General features: G+C 45.0%; 1 protein-coding gene across 1 annotated transcript; it reads left to right on the top strand.

Annotated features, from left to right (window-relative positions):
* The first annotated feature begins 2,272 nt into the window (after positions 1 to 2,272).
* pex12 (peroxisomal biogenesis factor 12) lies at positions 2,273 to 16,601 on the top strand. Its single transcript, XM_083779275.1, has 5 exons — positions 2,273 to 2,348; positions 4,433 to 4,590; positions 5,589 to 5,893; positions 8,799 to 9,053; positions 15,713 to 16,601. Exons 2-5 carry the CDS (start codon positions 4,465 to 4,467, stop codon positions 16,113 to 16,115), a joined length of 1,089 nt encoding a protein of 362 aa, XP_083635401.1. The 5' UTR covers positions 2,273 to 2,348; positions 4,433 to 4,464; the 3' UTR covers positions 16,116 to 16,601.
* Positions 16,602 to 17,454: the final 853 nt, after the last annotated feature.

The following is a 17,454-nucleotide window of genomic DNA, read 5'->3' as shown; positions in this document are numbered from 1 at the left end:
TTGCTATAGATTAGGGGTGCTCACACATTTTTGACGTGAGAGCTACTTTCAAAATGACCAGCTCAACAAGATCTACCCACCGGAAAAATGCTGAAAATTGTTTAGACAAATTATGACAGGCAGTTTCTGCTGTCAAAATATGACCCCCCCAGTCAAAAAACACTTTGTGTTTTAAATAGACACTCATGCTTTCTACGGTGTGATTTGATGGATACAAAATGTTTATCAACATCCTAATACTGTCCAATACTTAGATAGGGAGGGGGGTGGAATTATGATATGACCCCCAGTCAATAAACACTTTCTGTTTGAAATAGACACAAATAGACACGTATAGGGTCGCCTAGTTCTGATACAGCGACCCTACGTCACCTCATGCAGGGGTTCCCAAGGGGACAGTGAGGCGCTCCAATGTTGAAGCGCTGGGCCCTAGTGGTAAGAGGAGGGACTACAGGCGGACCCGTGGATTCATGACCGGGAAACCCCGTGCAGCTGGGCTTTAAAATTGAGCGCTCGGTTGCACTTATGCATTTGACCATGTCATGTGATGGTCAAATGCGGAAGTAGATGTTCTGAGACGGTTCTTCCCGGTGCTTCAAAACGCCACTGAGCAACTTCCACTGACATGAATAGCAGGGGGGGGGGGGGGGGGGGGGTCCAGTCTCTATCCTTCTTTATACTCTATGGGGGTTCCGCCCCTGTCTCCCCCCCCCCCCCCCCCCCCCCCGGAATATGGGATGAGAAAAAAATAACTTGAAGTGGTTTATGGTAGCAGACATGTGTAGGTCCGTTGCCTGAAAATATTACATGTGTAGATCTCTGAGTAAAAAAATGAAACGTGCAAAGTGTTACATCCTTGGCGGCTCTCCCCTACTTGAAACGTACTGTAATTCTGCTGTTAATACATACTTCAATCAATCAATCAATCAATCAATCAATCAATCAATCAATGTGAGCATGTAGATTGGCTATTTTCAAATGAATATATGAGCGTCCAATAGATGGCGGTAGGCTATTGTAACGCCTATGGATGCCAACTTCCAACTATGAAACCAAATCTCTGTTATTTTCGCTCCTTTTAATTCATGCAACTTGCAAGGAATAGAATAATTAGTTAATTAATTACATAAATTGATTAATGATATTTGTCTCCACCAGGCCGAAGGCATGTGGGGAGAGTATGTTTTGCACTCCGTCCGTCCGCGTGTCCGTCCGTCCGTCCGTCCGTCCGTCCGTCCGTGTGTCCGTGAACAGCTAATCTCGGCCACCGTTAACCCGGTCGATGCCATATTTTGCACACACACTCCCTGGATGCCAACCATGAACCTCTGCCCCAAACTTTCCAGAACGGCCTGTTATAGCGCCACCAGGAGGCCGCTTTGTGCAAAACAAGTTTTTGCACAGTACACCTACAGATTTTGTCCAAACATCACGCAAATTGGTACACAGTCTCTCTAGAGCCATTCAACGAAACGGGTCTTTCAGATTTATCAGACTCCATCCTGATTGGTTAAGATTGGCTTCCAAAGTTCACAGGAGTGCTCAGTTTCAAACAAAATGCTGCAAATCATGAACACATCGCGTGATTTCCGTGAAATTGTGCACCCACATTCCCACTAGGCCGAGGACGAAATGCCACATGAACAATTTCAACTCAGCCTCAAGGTGGCGCTATAACTGGCCGAAAAGTGTTTTTACCTCTAACTGCACGGATCTGTGGATAACCTGGTGGATACCTGTGCCCGGAAGGGCACTTTTTCTAGTTATTACATCAAATAGAATTGGAATGAATGCAAAAGGGGAAATATTCAATAATATATTAAACTGAAAACCAAAACCAAACCTGCACAGTGTTTTGGAGGCATTGGAGCCACACGGGCCACCATTGATGACATTTAGCCTCTCAGACCCAACACCAACACTTTACATTTAGTTTTATTCCATGCTGTATTTATGTTGGTACCATTAGGAGAGATAACAGGCAGACTGATACAAAGTTAAAACAACAATTCTTTTACATGCTCTAATTGTGTAGACTTCTTGCAAATGAAGTAGAACAACAATTACACTCTTGAGTAGGCTACTCTTGAGAGCATAAAATTAAACTGTCAGGAGTTAAAAGGTCTAATAAGGGTCCATATGGTTACCAACTCTCCAGGACCACCTGGAACACCCTCGAGGACCACTGGTGGTCCCCGGACCGCTGGTTGACGTCCTTACGTGTGCGTCATGACGTAAATGTCTCAACACGGAAGTGGACACACGGTGATCTCTTGCTGAAGAAAGATGTAAACAAAACAAAAGAACAAAATAATAATAAAGAGATGTTTTAATGAATGGACTTTAAGGTAATTATCGCTTAAGTGTATACTGTGTGTACTAAGCTGAGGTGTGCATTAATATTGGCATTATGTTTTAAGTAAAATGACGTTGTTATACTAGAAAGCAAGCACTTACATCCTGTGTTGGTTGAATAACATTTTTAGTAGTGGTGTAGTAAGTGTTTTATAAATATAAACTGGGTTTTTTGTTTAATTATATTTATACCCAGATGTCATAAAAAATATATTTTGAAGACAAACATTGTGTGTGAGACGTGTGTGTGTGTGCGTGCGTGCGCGCGCGCGCATGGCGCCGTAGCAGGATTACATTTTTGGTTCCCGTCCCCAAATTATTATTTTTTGACAGCCATTTCGATTTAGTTTCAGTCATAGTCTTTTGAATAATTGTTTTAGTCATATAGTCATGTGACATGTTTTAGTGTTATTCTAGTTTTAGCTTAGCCCTCCAAGAAGAACCCAATGGTACTGAAGTTTCTGACTTTTTGACGACACAGTCCATTGGGTCCTGTTGCATCAGTATCCTGCCACCTGGTACGCGGACATTCATAAAACATAAACAACGTGGATAACGCCTGTCTGCGCTCTTTGACGAATTTTTTTCGTGTGAGGGTTTCTGAATATGTGAAGTATAAGTACCCATACATCCTGTGGCGCGGAAGCCGTTAAGTATTTTTAATCTTTGTTTGACCGATTTGGTCGCTTTGAATCTTCTCTTCCTTCCTTGTTTATTGACACCTCATTGTACCGCCTATCTGGCTAGCTAGTGGTGCTATAGCTATGACAGAGCAGATCAGAGGCAGGGACGTAGCCGCACAAGCCAACCGCACACCCGGGAGGCGGTACAATAAACGGTAAACAAACAAGAAGAAATAAAGCGACCAAATCGGTCAAACAAAGATTAAAAATACTTAACGGCTTCCGCGCCACAGGAGATATTCGCAGCGGAATGTATAGGTACTTAAAGTTCCCGAATTCAGAATAACGCAAACAAAAAAAGGCCGTCAAACCCCGCAGATTCGATCTTAGAGAGCATTTTTATCATCCGCGTTCCAGAATTCCCATACGAAAATATAGTCATGAACAGGGACCCTACATAAAACTCATCAAATTTTCAGAAAAGCTTTATGTAGGGTTCCGAGAGGGGCTAGTTTTAGCTCTGCTCTCTCTCTCTCTCTCTCTCTCTCTCAGGCTGTGATCATAATCAGGCATCATAATGTGACTGATTTAGGGTTAGCTGCGTGCCGAAAATAGCCAATCTACAAGATCACACTGAACTTGTAGATATCCAGATATTTGCTGGGCAAGCACAAAATGACTTGTCTTTTCTACTGGATCTCTTCTTCACTAGTCCCCTGCCATTTTTGTCTAGTTTTTAACTTATAGATTTTTGTCATAGCCTACATGACTATGTCTATGCATTTGATTTACCTTTCCTACTTTAAATCACCCTCCCGCCGGCTCGCCAGGGGGAGACAGTACAGAGACCAGGCTAGACAGTTTTGTCAGAGCAGCATTATTGGCTTAGGAATGGAACAAAAAGGGCAGGTCTACGCTCCAGTATTTTAAAATCAGTTATTATGGTGGTACTTGGAGAGCCAGATATTCTCTGAAGTGGTACTTCAGTATTAAAAGGTTGGGAACCAATGCCCTAGGGGGAGAACATGCAAACTCCAACAAAGAAAGGCCCTTTCGCCAACCCCGCCACGGGTATGGGCACTGATGATGACGCGGAGGAGAGAACACGCCCACAGCGTCCCCAGCGGGAATCAAACCCGGGACCTTCTAGCTGTGAGGCGACAGCGCTACCGACTCCGTCGGTATATGTTATATAATTATGTCATGTCTGAATGCTATCTGATGTTTCTCTACTCTACAAGGTCATCACTAGTTGAGGTATATGTTATATATGTCATGTCTGAATGGTATCTGATGTTTCTCTACTCTCCAGGTCATCACTAGCTGAGGTATATGTGATATGTGTCATGTCTGAATGGTATCTGATGTTTCTCTACTCTCCAGGTCATCACTAGCTGAGGTATATGTGATATGTGTCATGTCTGAATGGTATCTGATGTTTCTCTACTCTCCAGGTCATCACTAGTTGAGCTCCCCGGCTGCAGCGATGGCGGAGGCGGGCGCTCACGTCAGTGGGGGTGTGTCCATAGAGGACACGCCCTCTGTCTTTGAAGTTCTGGCCCAGGAGACGCTGATGGACGCTGTGCGACCCGCTCTGCAGCACGCTGTCAAGGTGATTAGTATTATTATAATAATAATAATTAGGGATGTCCAGATACTAGGGATGCTCCGGTCAGGTTTTTTGGGACCGATGCAGATCACTGATTGTTTTTTTCTCATGATCGGGCCGATAGCGATACTGATCTTGTGAAAGGTTGCACATTTTAATATTTCCAAAATGATTATGTCATAATGTCAAAACTGTTCCTGTGTGTGGGGAGGAAGGGGGGAATGTTTAGGCCTGTCACAAAAATGCAAAATTATATTATGCTCTATATGTGACATTTATACCATAAATGGTGTAAAAGATCAGTTTCTCCAGATAGGGTAAATGCCAATCACAGATAGGTTAATCCCGGCCGTTATGCCCGATCACCGATCGCTGGCCGATTATCGGAGCATCTCTACCGATACACTTTCTGTGTTGGCCGATACCGAGATACAGAATTCCGATACCAGTGTTTTGATCTTGTGTTGTGTGTGTATTGTATACAGTAGCTATCTAGCTATATCTTGTGTTGTGCTTATAGCAGACTCCTCACTCATGTCTGCACTTGCAGTTTGGGCAACTCCAAAGCAAACTCCACATGCACCAACATTTTATTTACCTGCCATAGTGTCAACCCCTTACCCCTGTGTCGGATCTGTGGTTGTTAGACTGGCATATTCGCCGTTACCGATTTGACCCGATATGACAAATTAAGGCCGATACCGATAGTGTTGACGCATATAAGACTGAGACCAGATTCTACAAATGCCTTCTAAATCCTGACAGTTTTCTGAAAAGCTCTTTGTTTCTATGTCAGTCGTTCTCAAACAATTTCATGTCAAGGCCCCCCAACAATATACGTATTTGGCTGCTGACCCCCATCTGCAAATATGTTCCAGCCAGGGACCGCCCAGAAGCAAAGATTTGAGTTAAAAACGTTCGCTCTGAAAGAAAATATTCAAACATTTCAATATCTAAACTTCTAAAGTAACATCCATGTTCCCGTCCTGAATCTCCTCCAGGTCCTGGTGGAGTGGAACCCGGCTCGTCTGGGCTTCCTGTGGGGGACGTTCGACGAGCTCTTCCTGTGCGCCGACCTGCTGGTGCAGAACCACTTCCTGTCGCGCACGGCCGCCTCCTTCTCGGAGAACTTCTACGCCCTGAAGAGAGTCTCCTCCTCCTCCTCCTCCTCCTCCTCCTCCAATCACGGCACACTTCCTGGTGCTCCGCTGAGGCTGAGCCGGAGGTGCCGGTGGGCCTCCGTTCTGCTGCTGTGTTTGGTTCCCTACCTGAAGATCAAACTGGACCACATCCTGACCCGCATCAAGTAAATATACATACAGACTGGACCACATCCTGACCCGCATCAAGTAAATATACAAACAGACTGGACCACATCCTGACCCGCATCAAGTAAATATACATACAGACTGGACCACATCCTGACCCGCATCAAGTAAATATACATACAAACTGGACCACATCCTGACCCGCATCAAGTAAATATACAAACAGACTGGACCACATCCTGACCCGCATCAAGTAAATATACAAACAGACTGGACCACATCCTGACCCTCATCAAGTAAATATACAAACAGACTGGACCACATCCTGACCCGCATCAAGTAAATATACATACAGACTGGACCACATCCTGACCCGCATCAAGTAAATATACATACAGACTGGACCACATCCTGACCCGCATCAAGTAAATAATATACATACAGACTGGACCACATCCTGACCCGCATCAAGTAAATATACATACAGACTGGACCACATCCTGACCCGCATCAAGTAAATATACATACAGACTGGACCACATCCTGACCCGCATCAAGTAAATATACATACAGACTGGACCACATCCTGACCCGCATCAAGTAAATATACAAACAGACTGGACCACATCCTGACCCGCATCAAGTAAATATACATACAGACTGGACCACATCCTGACCCGCATCAAGTAAATATACATACAGACTGGACCACATCCTGACCCGCATCAAGTAAATAATATACATACAGACTGGACCACATCCTGACCCGCATCAAGTAAATATACATACAGACTGGACCACATCCTGACCCGCATCAAGTAAATATACATACAGACTGGACCACATCCTGACCCGCATCAAGTAAATATACATACAGACTGGACCACATCCTGACCCGCATCAAGTAAATATACATACAGACTGGACCACATCCTGACCCGCATCAAGTAAATATACATACAGACTGGACCACATCCTGACCCGCATCAAGTAAATATACGTACAGACTGGACCACATCCTGACCCGCATCAAGTAAATATACATACAGACTGGACCACATCCTGACCCGCATCAAGTAAATATACATACAGACTGGACCACATCCTGACCCGCATCAAGTAAATAATATACATACAGACTGGACCACATCCTGACCCGCATCAAGTAAATATACATACAGACTGGACCACATCCTGACCCGCATCAAGTAAATATACATACAGACTGGACCACATCCTGACCCTCATCAAGTAAATATACATACAGACTGGACCACATCCTGACCCTCATCAAGTAAATATACATACAGACTGGACCACATCCTGACCCTCATCAAGTAAATATACATACAGACTGGATAGGCATGTAACGATTCACTCTACTCACGATACGATTCGTATCACGATATGAGGTTCACGATACGATTTATCACGATATAATTTTTTTAATATATTTTAAAGAAAAATTACAGTTTTTTTAATTTTATATAATTTATCTTCCCCTCCCTGAGATTTTTTATTTAACTACATTGCAAAAGAAGTAGCATTACTTTTGACAGTGCAGGAACATAATTGCCTTCCTTGATGAGCATCAACGACCATCATCACCTGGGCACAGTCACAGACACACACAGCTCCCCTCTACAGTGCTCTACTACTGAAAGTGACTATCATTTCTCTCCAAAAGCACTTGAATATGATGGAATATGACTAAAGCTCACATTTCACATCACACTACCCCCCCCCCCAAAAAAAATAATAATAATATATATATATATATAAAAAATCAAAAAAAATCGATTTCTTTATTTCAATGAATCGATTCATATCGCCGGGATTAATATCGTCCTGACCAGCATCAAGTAAATATACATACAAACTGGACCACCTCCTGACCTCCTTGTGAGTTAAAAACGTTCTCTCTGAAGGAATAAATATTCAAAGATTTGCATCACATTTTCACACTTTTTCAAGAAATAGCAGAGCTACGAGCTTGTAGATCTGCTATTTTTCAATAGCTAAAGTATAACATAATGCTTAAAACACCAAAAGGGGTTCCCGTCCAGAATGGGTTTTAATGCAGTGGTTTTCAACCCTTTTCATGTTCGTCAGAATTGTATTGGGCATCTCGTTTTAGAGGGTACGTACATGTCCTGCTATACACATAACTACAACGTCAACATGACATACAGTGCAAGTACACAGTACAATAAACACATACTGTAGGTGCAAAATGACATACAGTACAAATACAAAATGCACCGTTTGTTTTACATCTCATCACCTCATCAACATGAGTTGGACTTTAATATATTAGTGCCCCTCACTTCACACGGGTGTCTTGGTTTGACTTGATCTGATCTGGCCCCAATAGAGACGTCACTAATTCATCCAGGTACTGGGTTGCTGGGATATAGAGTCTGCGACTACAGCCCCCATGAGCTGAGTAAGGAAGCTGCCATTTCCGTTCAGGAAAATATATTTTTCCTTTTCTGCTAAGCCACACGCTATATATGCTTAGATGATTTACATTTATTTTAGAATAAATGTGCGCGACTGTAAAGACGAAACGGAAGTGGGGAGGAGGCTCCACTTCCGCTTAATCCATTTTGGGCGGGAACCCCTGTTGGTGTTAGCATTACGTTGTGCTTTAGCTATTGAAAAATAGCAGATCTACAAGCTCATAGCGCGCCACCGAGTGGCGCGCTTCGAGCTTGTAGGTCTGCTATTTTTGAAAAATCGAAGAACGACTGACATAGAAACATAGCTTTTTCAGAAAACTGTCAGGATGTAGAAGACGTTTTTAGAATCTGATCTCAGGTCAGAATGGGTTAATCTCTTACGCATGACAGCTCTTCCGTTGGTCCAGACTGTATGATGGAAGCATTTGGAAATTGCGAGAGTCAACAGTCTGGTAACGCGAGACTGTGTGTCCGCCAACAGGGAGGAGGAGGAGTTCTCCATCCGCGTGCGTGGCTCCAGGGTGCAGCGGCTGGCGCGGCGGCTGCTGGGGATCCAGAGCTACCTGAGCGGCGTGTGGGGGGGGTGGCGCTTCGCCCACATGATGCTGTACGTGCTGGGTCGCACCGCCACACACTGCCCCCTGCTGTGGCTGTCTGGAACTACGCTGCAGCACCTCACACTGGGAGACCTGCGACACCTGCACGCCAGCACACACCTGGACACACGCAAACTGAGGTACATGCGCACACAAGGACACACCCACAACCTGATGTATGCATACACACACACACACACATACCCATTTATTCATGTCTACACAAAGTAGAGTGTACAAGGACACAAATATTAAAATATTCAGTTAAGGTTACCGTCACAAAATCATGGCATGTCTTCATCAGACATGCCTGAGGCTGCTCGCCAAAATCAAATCTGTGCTTTCTTTTAATGATTTTTAACGTCATCATTCATGCTTTTATCTCCACTCGTTTGGACTACTGCAACGCTTGGTATGTTGGCTTAAACCAGGCCTCCATGACACGTCTACAACTGGTCGGAAATTCTGCTGCGTATTCCTGCCTCCCTCTATTTTCACACAGTGTCAATTACCGTGCCGAATTCAAATGGCTACTACTTTGCATAACAACAGCTTTAACTATTTATACCTGAGCACACGTAGCGGTAAGCATGCACACTTACAGCGTAGGCTACTGCTGCTGTGTGTTGTTCTGCACACAAGCCTCCTCCATCAAAGAACAGATTCATTCGTCCAACGCAAACTTTTGTTTCGCTAGTGTGCAGTAAAGATGTCTGTCTGACTATTTTACTTTTTGTTATAATCATTATCGCATATATGTCTGTGTACTTGAACGTGAGACACAGTGTACTTGATATATATTGTGTACTGACTGATCTGTAGCATACTTTATAGTTAGGGTTAGGCTACGAGAGACAGCAAGGTCAGCCTTGCTGCAGTTAGCGGTTATTATGTCTCATATCTTGTTGTCACGTCATTGGGATCCAGCACTATACTGTATATGTTCCTGTTTGTGTAATACACGTAGTGAACCTTTAGCGTGATACTGTCTCGTGTCCCGTTATTTGTTCTCCCCGGCCCGCCGCCGCAGTCGTCGTACCAAAGGAATAATTCAACTGGATTGTCACACACCACCCAGCCTGCACACACTACCGGTCTGCCAGAACCAGACGAGGGTCCAATTAGAGTTTACAACACTTTTATGTCTGTGTCCAAAACTCTCATACACTATTTAACAATAGGCTTAGGCTATGCAGCTGTTCTGTGTGCATGCCGCGACGCGCACATGCACGCGCGTGCACGTTCCGTGGTACCAGAAAAAAAAAATCACCATGACACCACTGTACATTATGTAGTGATATAACAATATATAAATGACTGAAATACTAAAGACAAGGCGGCGATCCCAGCACTCAAAAGGTTAAAAATGAGGAGAGGGTGGATGAAAAAATAGATGTACTTTATTTATAAAAGTTAAAAGAGGCCGACATGTTTCGACTCTAAACGAGTCTTCATCAGGGCAAGTGACTCGTTTAGAGTCAAAACATGTCGGCCTCTTTTAACTTTTAGAAATAACCCATAGATCTGAGGTCGATTCTACAAATGGATCAAATGTCTTCTAAATCCTGACAGTTTTCTGAAAAACCTATTTCATGTCAAAGGACCCCCAGAATTTGGCCTCCGACCCCCATCTCAAAATATGTTGTTCCAAGGAATTTATCAAAATTTATCAAATTTATCAAAAATAGCAGACCTACAAGCTCGTAGCGTAGTATGAGCTTGTAGGTCTGCTATTTTTCAAAAGCTAAAGTATAACATAATGCTTTAAAACACCAACAGGGGTTCCCGCCCTGAATGGATTAAAGTACATCTATTTTTATCCACCCTCTCCTTCTTTTTTTTAACCTTTTGAGTGCTCGGATCACCGCCCTGTCTTTAGTACTCCAGTCCCACTTATCCTTGAAGCACCTGATCCTACTTTACATTATTATTTTGTGCATCTCCATCGAGACTCGAGAGCACGGTCTGGTTGTTTTTCTTTTTAGTGTCGCAGTCCCGCCCCCTGCCAGGGCCCAGGAAATGATTCCCTGTTCATTTTCCTCATAGACATTTCAAAAACGTATTTATTTAAAGACCTTTTAAGCCTCGTACAAAGCCAACTCGAGTTATGAAAAATCATGACAACAAACACAATTTTTCGGGCCAAACAAATAATTTGAAAGGAGAAGAAAACGGCAGGTTACAACACTTTTTTTTTGTGGTTTTTCTTCTTTGTAATTATTTGTTTGGTCCAAAATATTGTGTTTGTCTTTAAATAAATACTTTTTGGAATGTCGCTATTCATTTCAATGGAAGTATGAAATGGCAGTTGCTCAGTGGCATTTTGAAGCACCCGGAAGACTGCCAGAAGTACCTTTGATTTGATTTGATTTGATTTGATTTTAGCACAGTATTATAGAGCAATACATTACAGCATACTGTATGTGGGCAACTGGCGGCCCAGGGGCCACATGCAGCCCTCACCTTCACTTAATGTGGCCCTTAGATTATTTTGGAATACTGAAATATTATGGATTTCAGCTGTTACAATTCCAAACATGCAATCATGACCTGCTTTAATTATTTCAGTCTATATTAGTAGCTTAATGACTAGTATTAAAATGTTACTGTATTTTTATGTCCAATGTATTTGTATTGGGTTCATAAAGTTAACATAACTATAACTAAATGCATTTGAAATTAAATAAAAAGGTTCCTTTTCAGGATTCCAGTTAAAAAATAGCAAAAACATATTCAGGATTTCAATTCAAATATAGCTGATCGGCAGATCCACAAGCTCAAAACGCGTCGCCCTCCGGAGGCAGTGCTGAAGTATAGTGGCCCACACAATCTTCAAAGTTTCCAACCCCTGCATTAACCCATTTTGGACTGAGGTCGGTGAAAAAAAAAGGCTTCTAAATCCAATTTTTTTTCTGAAAAACCCATGGTACTATGTAAGTAAGTAAGTAAATTGTATTCATAGAGCACTTTTCAAAACAAAGTTACAAAGTGCTGTACAGTAAAAACAACAATATAAACAATCAAGTTAAAACAAGGCACAAAGGAGCAAACACAACACAGAGTAAGAGCAGAAACATAAATTGACAACAATGATGGTCAAACTAAAAGTAAAAGTTTACAAGATAAAATGTAACCTAAATAAGTGAGTTTTTAACTTGGACTTGAAACCTTCAACAGACTCTGCATTTGTAATAGATAAGGGTAGGGCGTTCCACAATGTGGGAGCAACCACTGCAAAGGCTGGTTTTCAGTTTTGTCATATTCAGGAGGCCTTGGTCAGAGTGGTGTCAGTGGTGCTCAACCCTTTTCATGTCAAGGACCCCCAGAATTATCTCTATTGGGCCACGGACCCCCATCTCAAAATATGTAGTTCCGATTTTTCAAAAATAGCAGACCTACAAGCTCATAGCGTGCCACTTGGTGGCAGATCTGGCAGATCAATAGCTAAATTATAACATAAAGTTTAAAACACCAAAAGGGGTTCCCGCCCAAAATGGATTAAAGCATGAAAATAAAAAAGGGAAAGTGGCAGGAGGAGGCAAGAAGCCCTGGGGGGTTATAGGAGGCCTCTACCTCTATAAAGACATTATAAAACCATTCTAACTCTGTTTGGCTCGAGCAAGTGGAGGTTAAGAGCGGTCTCAACTTTAGAGGTCAGGGTTTACGCTCTTTTGCGTCATGACGTTCACTGAACGCCCGTCCACCTCCACGAAACGTCCCGGAACGTCCTGCAGTTCCAGGTATTAACTGCTTCTCTCTCTCTCTGTCTCTCTGTCTGTCTGTCTGTCTGTCTCTCTGTCTGTCTGTCTGTCTCTCTGTCTGTCTGTCTGTCTGTCTGTCTGTCTGTCTGTCTGTCTGTCTGTCTGTCTGTCTGTCTGTCTGTCTGTCTGTCTGTCTGTCTGTCTGTCTGTCTGTCTGTCTGTCTGTCTGTCTGTCTGTCTGTCTGTCTGTCTGTCTGTCTGTCTGTCTGTCTGTCTGTCTGTCTGTCTGTCTGTCTGTCTGTCTGTCTGTCTGTCTGTCTGTCTGTCTGTCTGTCTGTCTGTCTGTCTGTCTGTCTGTCTGTCTGTCTGTCTGTCTGTCTGTCTGTCTGTCTGTCTGTCTGTCTGTCTGTCTGTCTGTCTGTCTGTCTGTCTGTCTGTCTGTCTGTCTGTCTGTCTGTCTGTCTGTCTGTCTGTCTGTCTGTCTGTCTGTCTGTCTGTCTGTCTGTCTGTCTGTCTGTCTGTCTGTCTGTCTGTCTGTCTGTCTGTCTGTCTGTCTGTCTGTCTGTCTGTCTGTCTGTCTGTCTGTCTGTCTGTCTGTCTGTCTGTCTGTCTGTCTGTCTGTCTGTCTGTCTGTCTGTCTGTCTGTCTGTCTGTCTGTCTGTCTGTCTGTCTGTCTGTCTGTCTGTCTGTCTGTCTGTCTGTCTGTCTGTCTGTCTGTCTGTCTGTCTGTCTGTCTGTCTGTCTGTCTGTCTGTCTGTCTGTCTGTCTGTCTGTCTGTCTGTCTGTCTGTCTGTCTGTCTGTCTGTCTGTCTGTCTGTCTGTCTGTCTGTCTGTCTGTCTGTCTGTCTGTCTGTCTGTCTGTCTGTCTGTCTGTCTGTCTGTCTGTCTGTCTGTCTGTCTGTCTGTCTGTCTGTCTGTCTGTCTGTCTGTCTGTCTGTCTGTCTGTCTGTCTGTCTGTCTGTCTGTCTGTCTGTCTGTCTGTCTGTCTGTCTGTCTGTCTGTCTGTCTGTCTGTCTGTCTGTCTGTCTGTCTGTCTGTCTGTCTGTCTGTCTGTCTGTCTGTCTGTCTGTCTGTCTGTCTGTCTGTCTGTCTGTCTGTCTGTCTGTCTGTCTGTCTGTCTGTCTGTCTGTCTGTCTGTCTGTCTGTCTGTCTGTCTGTCTGTCTGTCTGTCTGTCTGTCTGTCTGTCTGTCTGTCTGTCTGTCTGTCTGTCTGTCTGTCTGTCTGTCTGTCTGTCTGTCTGTCTGTCTGTCTGTCTGTCTGTCTGTCTGTCTGTCTGTCTGTCTGTCTGTCTGTCTGTCTGTCTGTCTGTCTGTCTGTCTGTCTGTCTGTCTGTCTGTCTGTCTGTCTGTCTGTCTGTCTGTCTGTCTGTCTGTCTGTCTGTCTGTCTGTCTGTCTGTCTGTCTGTCTGTCTGTCTGTCTGTCTGTCTGTCTGTCTGTCTGTCTGTCTGTCTGTCTGTCTGTCTGTCTGTCTGTCTGTCTGTCTGTCTGTCTGTCTGTCTGTCTGTCTGTCTGTCTGTCTGTCTGTCTGTCTGTCTGTCTGTCTGTCTGTCTGTCTGTCTGTCTGTCTGTCTGTCTGTCTGTCTGTCTGTCTGTCTGTCTGTCTGTCTGTCTGTCTGTCTGTCTGTCTGTCTGTCTGTCTGTCTGTCTGTCTGTCTGTCTGTCTGTCTGTCTGTCTGTCTGTCTGTCTGTCTGTCTGTCTGTCTGTCTGTCTGTCTGTCTGTCTGTCTGTCTGTCTGTCTGTCTGTCTGTCTGTCTGTCTGTCTGTCTGTCTGTCTGTCTGTCTGTCTGTCTGTCTGTCTGTCTGTCTGTCTGTCTGTCTGTCTGTCTGTCTGTCTGTCTGTCTGTCTGTCTGTCTGTCTGTCTGTCTGTCTGTCTGTCTGTCTGTCTGTCTGTCTGTCTGTCTGTCTGTCTGTCTGTCTGTCTGTCTGTCTGTCTGTCTGTCTGTCTGTCTGTCTGTCTGTCTGTCTGTCTGTCTGTCTGTCTGTCTGTCTGTCTGTCTGTCTGTCTGTCTGTCTGTCTGTCTGTCTGTCTGTCTGTCTGTCTGTCTGTCTGTCTGTCTGTCTGTCTGTCTGTCTGTCTGTCTGTCTGTCTGTCTGTCTGTCTGTCTGTCTGTCTGTCTGTCTGTCTGTCTGTCTGTCTGTCTGTCTGTCTGTCTGTCTGTCTGTCTGTCTGTCTGTCTGTCTGTCTGTCTGTCTGTCTGTCTGTCTGTCTGTCTGTCTGTCTGTCTGTCTGTCTGTCTGTCTGTCTGTCTGTCTGTCTGTCTGTCTGTCTGTCTGTCTGTCTGTCTGTCTGTCTGTCTGTCTGTCTGTCTGTCTGTCTGTCTGTCTGTCTGTCTGTCTGTCTGTCTGTCTGTCTGTCTGTCTGTCTGTCTGTCTGTCTGTCTGTCTGTCTGTCTGTCTGTCTGTCTGTCTGTCTGTCTGTCTGTCTGTCTGTCTGTCTGTCTGTCTGTCTGTCTGTCTGTCTGTCTGTCTGTCTGTCTGTCTGTCTGTCTGTCTGTCTGTCTGTCTGTCTGTCTGTCTGTCTGTCTGTCTGTCTGTCTGTCTGTCTGTCTGTCTGTCTGTCTGTCTGTCTGTCTGTCTGTCTGTCTGTCTGTCTGTCTGTCTGTCTGTCTGTCTGTCTGTCTGTCTGTCTGTCTGTCTGTCTGTCTGTCTGTCTGTCTGTCTGTCTGTCTGTCTGTCTGTCTGTCTGTCTGTCTGTCTGTCTGTCTGTCTGTCTGTCTGTCTGTCTGTCTGTCTGTCTGTCTGTCTGTCTGTCTGTCTGTCTGTCTGTCTGTCTGTCTGTCTGTCTGTCTGTCTGTCTGTCTGTCTGTCTGTCTGTCTGTCTGTCTGTCTGTCTGTCTGTCTGTCTGTCTGTCTGTCTGTCTGTCTGTCTGTCTGTCTGTCTGTCTGTCTGTCTGTCTGTCTGTCTGTCTGTCTGTCTGTCTGTCTGTCTGTCTGTCTGTCTGTCTGTCTGTCTGTCTGTCTGTCTGTCTGTCTGTCTGTCTGTCTGTCTGTCTGTCTGTCTGTCTGTCTGTCTGTCTGTCTGTCTGTCTGTGTGTGTGTGTGTGTGTGTGTGTGTGTGTGTGTGTGTGTCTCTGTCTCTGTCTCTCTCTCCCCAGTGCGTTCCAGAAGCTGCTGGGTCACACGTCCGTGTTCCTGTCCTCCTCCGTGTCTCTGGGACTGTTCTTCCTCCAGTTCCTCGACTGGTGGTCCTCCTCCTCCCTGGACGCCCGGAGCTCCGCGAGCGCCGCCCTGACCTCCCTGGCCACGCCCCCTCCTCCTCCTCCCCCCTCCTCCCTCTCCCCCGCCGCGGGTGGTCATGTGACGACCTCGTCGTCGTCGTCGTCGCTGTGTCCTCTGTGCGGGCGCGCGAGGACCAACCCCACGGCTGTGTCCACGTCGGGCTGGGTCTTCTGCTACAGCTGCGTGTTCCTCTACGTCAAGAGCCACCAGCGCTGCCCGCTCACGGCCTACCCCACGCAGCTGCACCACCTCGTTAAGCTCTACGAGCCCGACGCCTGACCTATCAGCTGCACCACCTCGTTAAGCTCTAGGAACCCGACGCCTGACCCTACCGGCTGAAACCACCTCGTTAAGCTCTACGAGCCCGACGCCTGACCTATCAGCTGCACCACCTCATTAAGCTCTACGAGCCCGACGCCTGACCTATCAGCTGCACCACCTCGTTTAGCTCTACGAGCCCGACGCCTGACCTATCAGCTGCACCACCTCGTTAAGCTCTACGAGCCTGACGCCTGACCTATCAACTGCACCACCTCGTTAAGCTCTACGAGCCCGACGGCTGACCTATCAGCTGCACCACCTCGTTAAGCTCTACGAGCCCGACGCCTGACCTATCAGCTGCACCACCTCGTTAAGCTCTACGAGGCGGACGCCTGACCCTACCGGCTGAAACCACCTCGTTAATCCATTTTTGGACGGGAACCCCTTTTGGTGATTTAAAGCATTATGTTATACTTTAGCTATTGAAAAATAGCAGATCTACAAGCTCATAGCGCGGCACCGAGTGCCGCGCTATGAACTTGTAGGTCTGCTATTTTTTTTTAAATCGTGAAAATGTGCCTCAAATCTTTGAATATATATTATTCTGGGGAGGTCCCTGGAACAACATATTTTCAAATATGGGGGCGGAGGCATATTACATATAGTTTTTGGGGGTCCTTGACATGAAATATTGAGAACCACTGATATAAGGTTTTTCAGAAAACTGTCAGGATTTAGAAGACATTTTTTTTAATTTGGTCAGGCCTAAATGGGGTAAGATCTACTAGCCCGACGCCTGACCTACCAGCTGCACCACCTCGTTAACGCCTGACCAGTGTTGATTTCGTAGACTAAAAATCACACCAGTGTGAACCAAGTGGTGCAACTCCCGTGCGTCCAGCAGGTGGCAGCCATGTCACATACTTCTCTCGTTCCATGCTCACACAGACACACACACAAACACGTACAGGGCATTGTAAGCTGGATGTAGAAGTGGTTTGCACCACTTAAAAAAAACCAAGACGAAAAATGATCGTTGACTACCTTTTTCCACCGACGAAAACTAAATGAAAACTAAGCTATGATGACTAAAACTAAGTCTTAATGTATTGGCAATTTCATCAACAAATAAAAACTGTACTAAAATGTCAGGAAAGGACTAGTGGACAAGAGCTCCAGTATAAGTAATTTTACACTTGGTTGCATGCTGAAAATAGCAGTTCTACAAGCTCACAGCGCGACGCATTGTGAGCTTGTAGATCTACTGTTTTCAGCAAGTGTAAAATCTGTCATTACAACGGCATCAAGGCCCGCCAAAATACATTTTAGTCGACTTAATCAACTGTGGATTTAGTCG

The sequence above is a fragment of the Protomyctophum parallelum genome (genome assembly GCF_964188405.1).
Source record: "Protomyctophum parallelum genome assembly, chromosome: 13".
Lineage (NCBI taxonomy): Eukaryota > Metazoa > Chordata > Actinopteri > Myctophiformes > Myctophidae > Protomyctophum > Protomyctophum parallelum.
The sequence above is the reverse complement of the archived record's forward strand: the minus strand, read 5'-3'. Positions and strand labels throughout refer to the sequence as shown.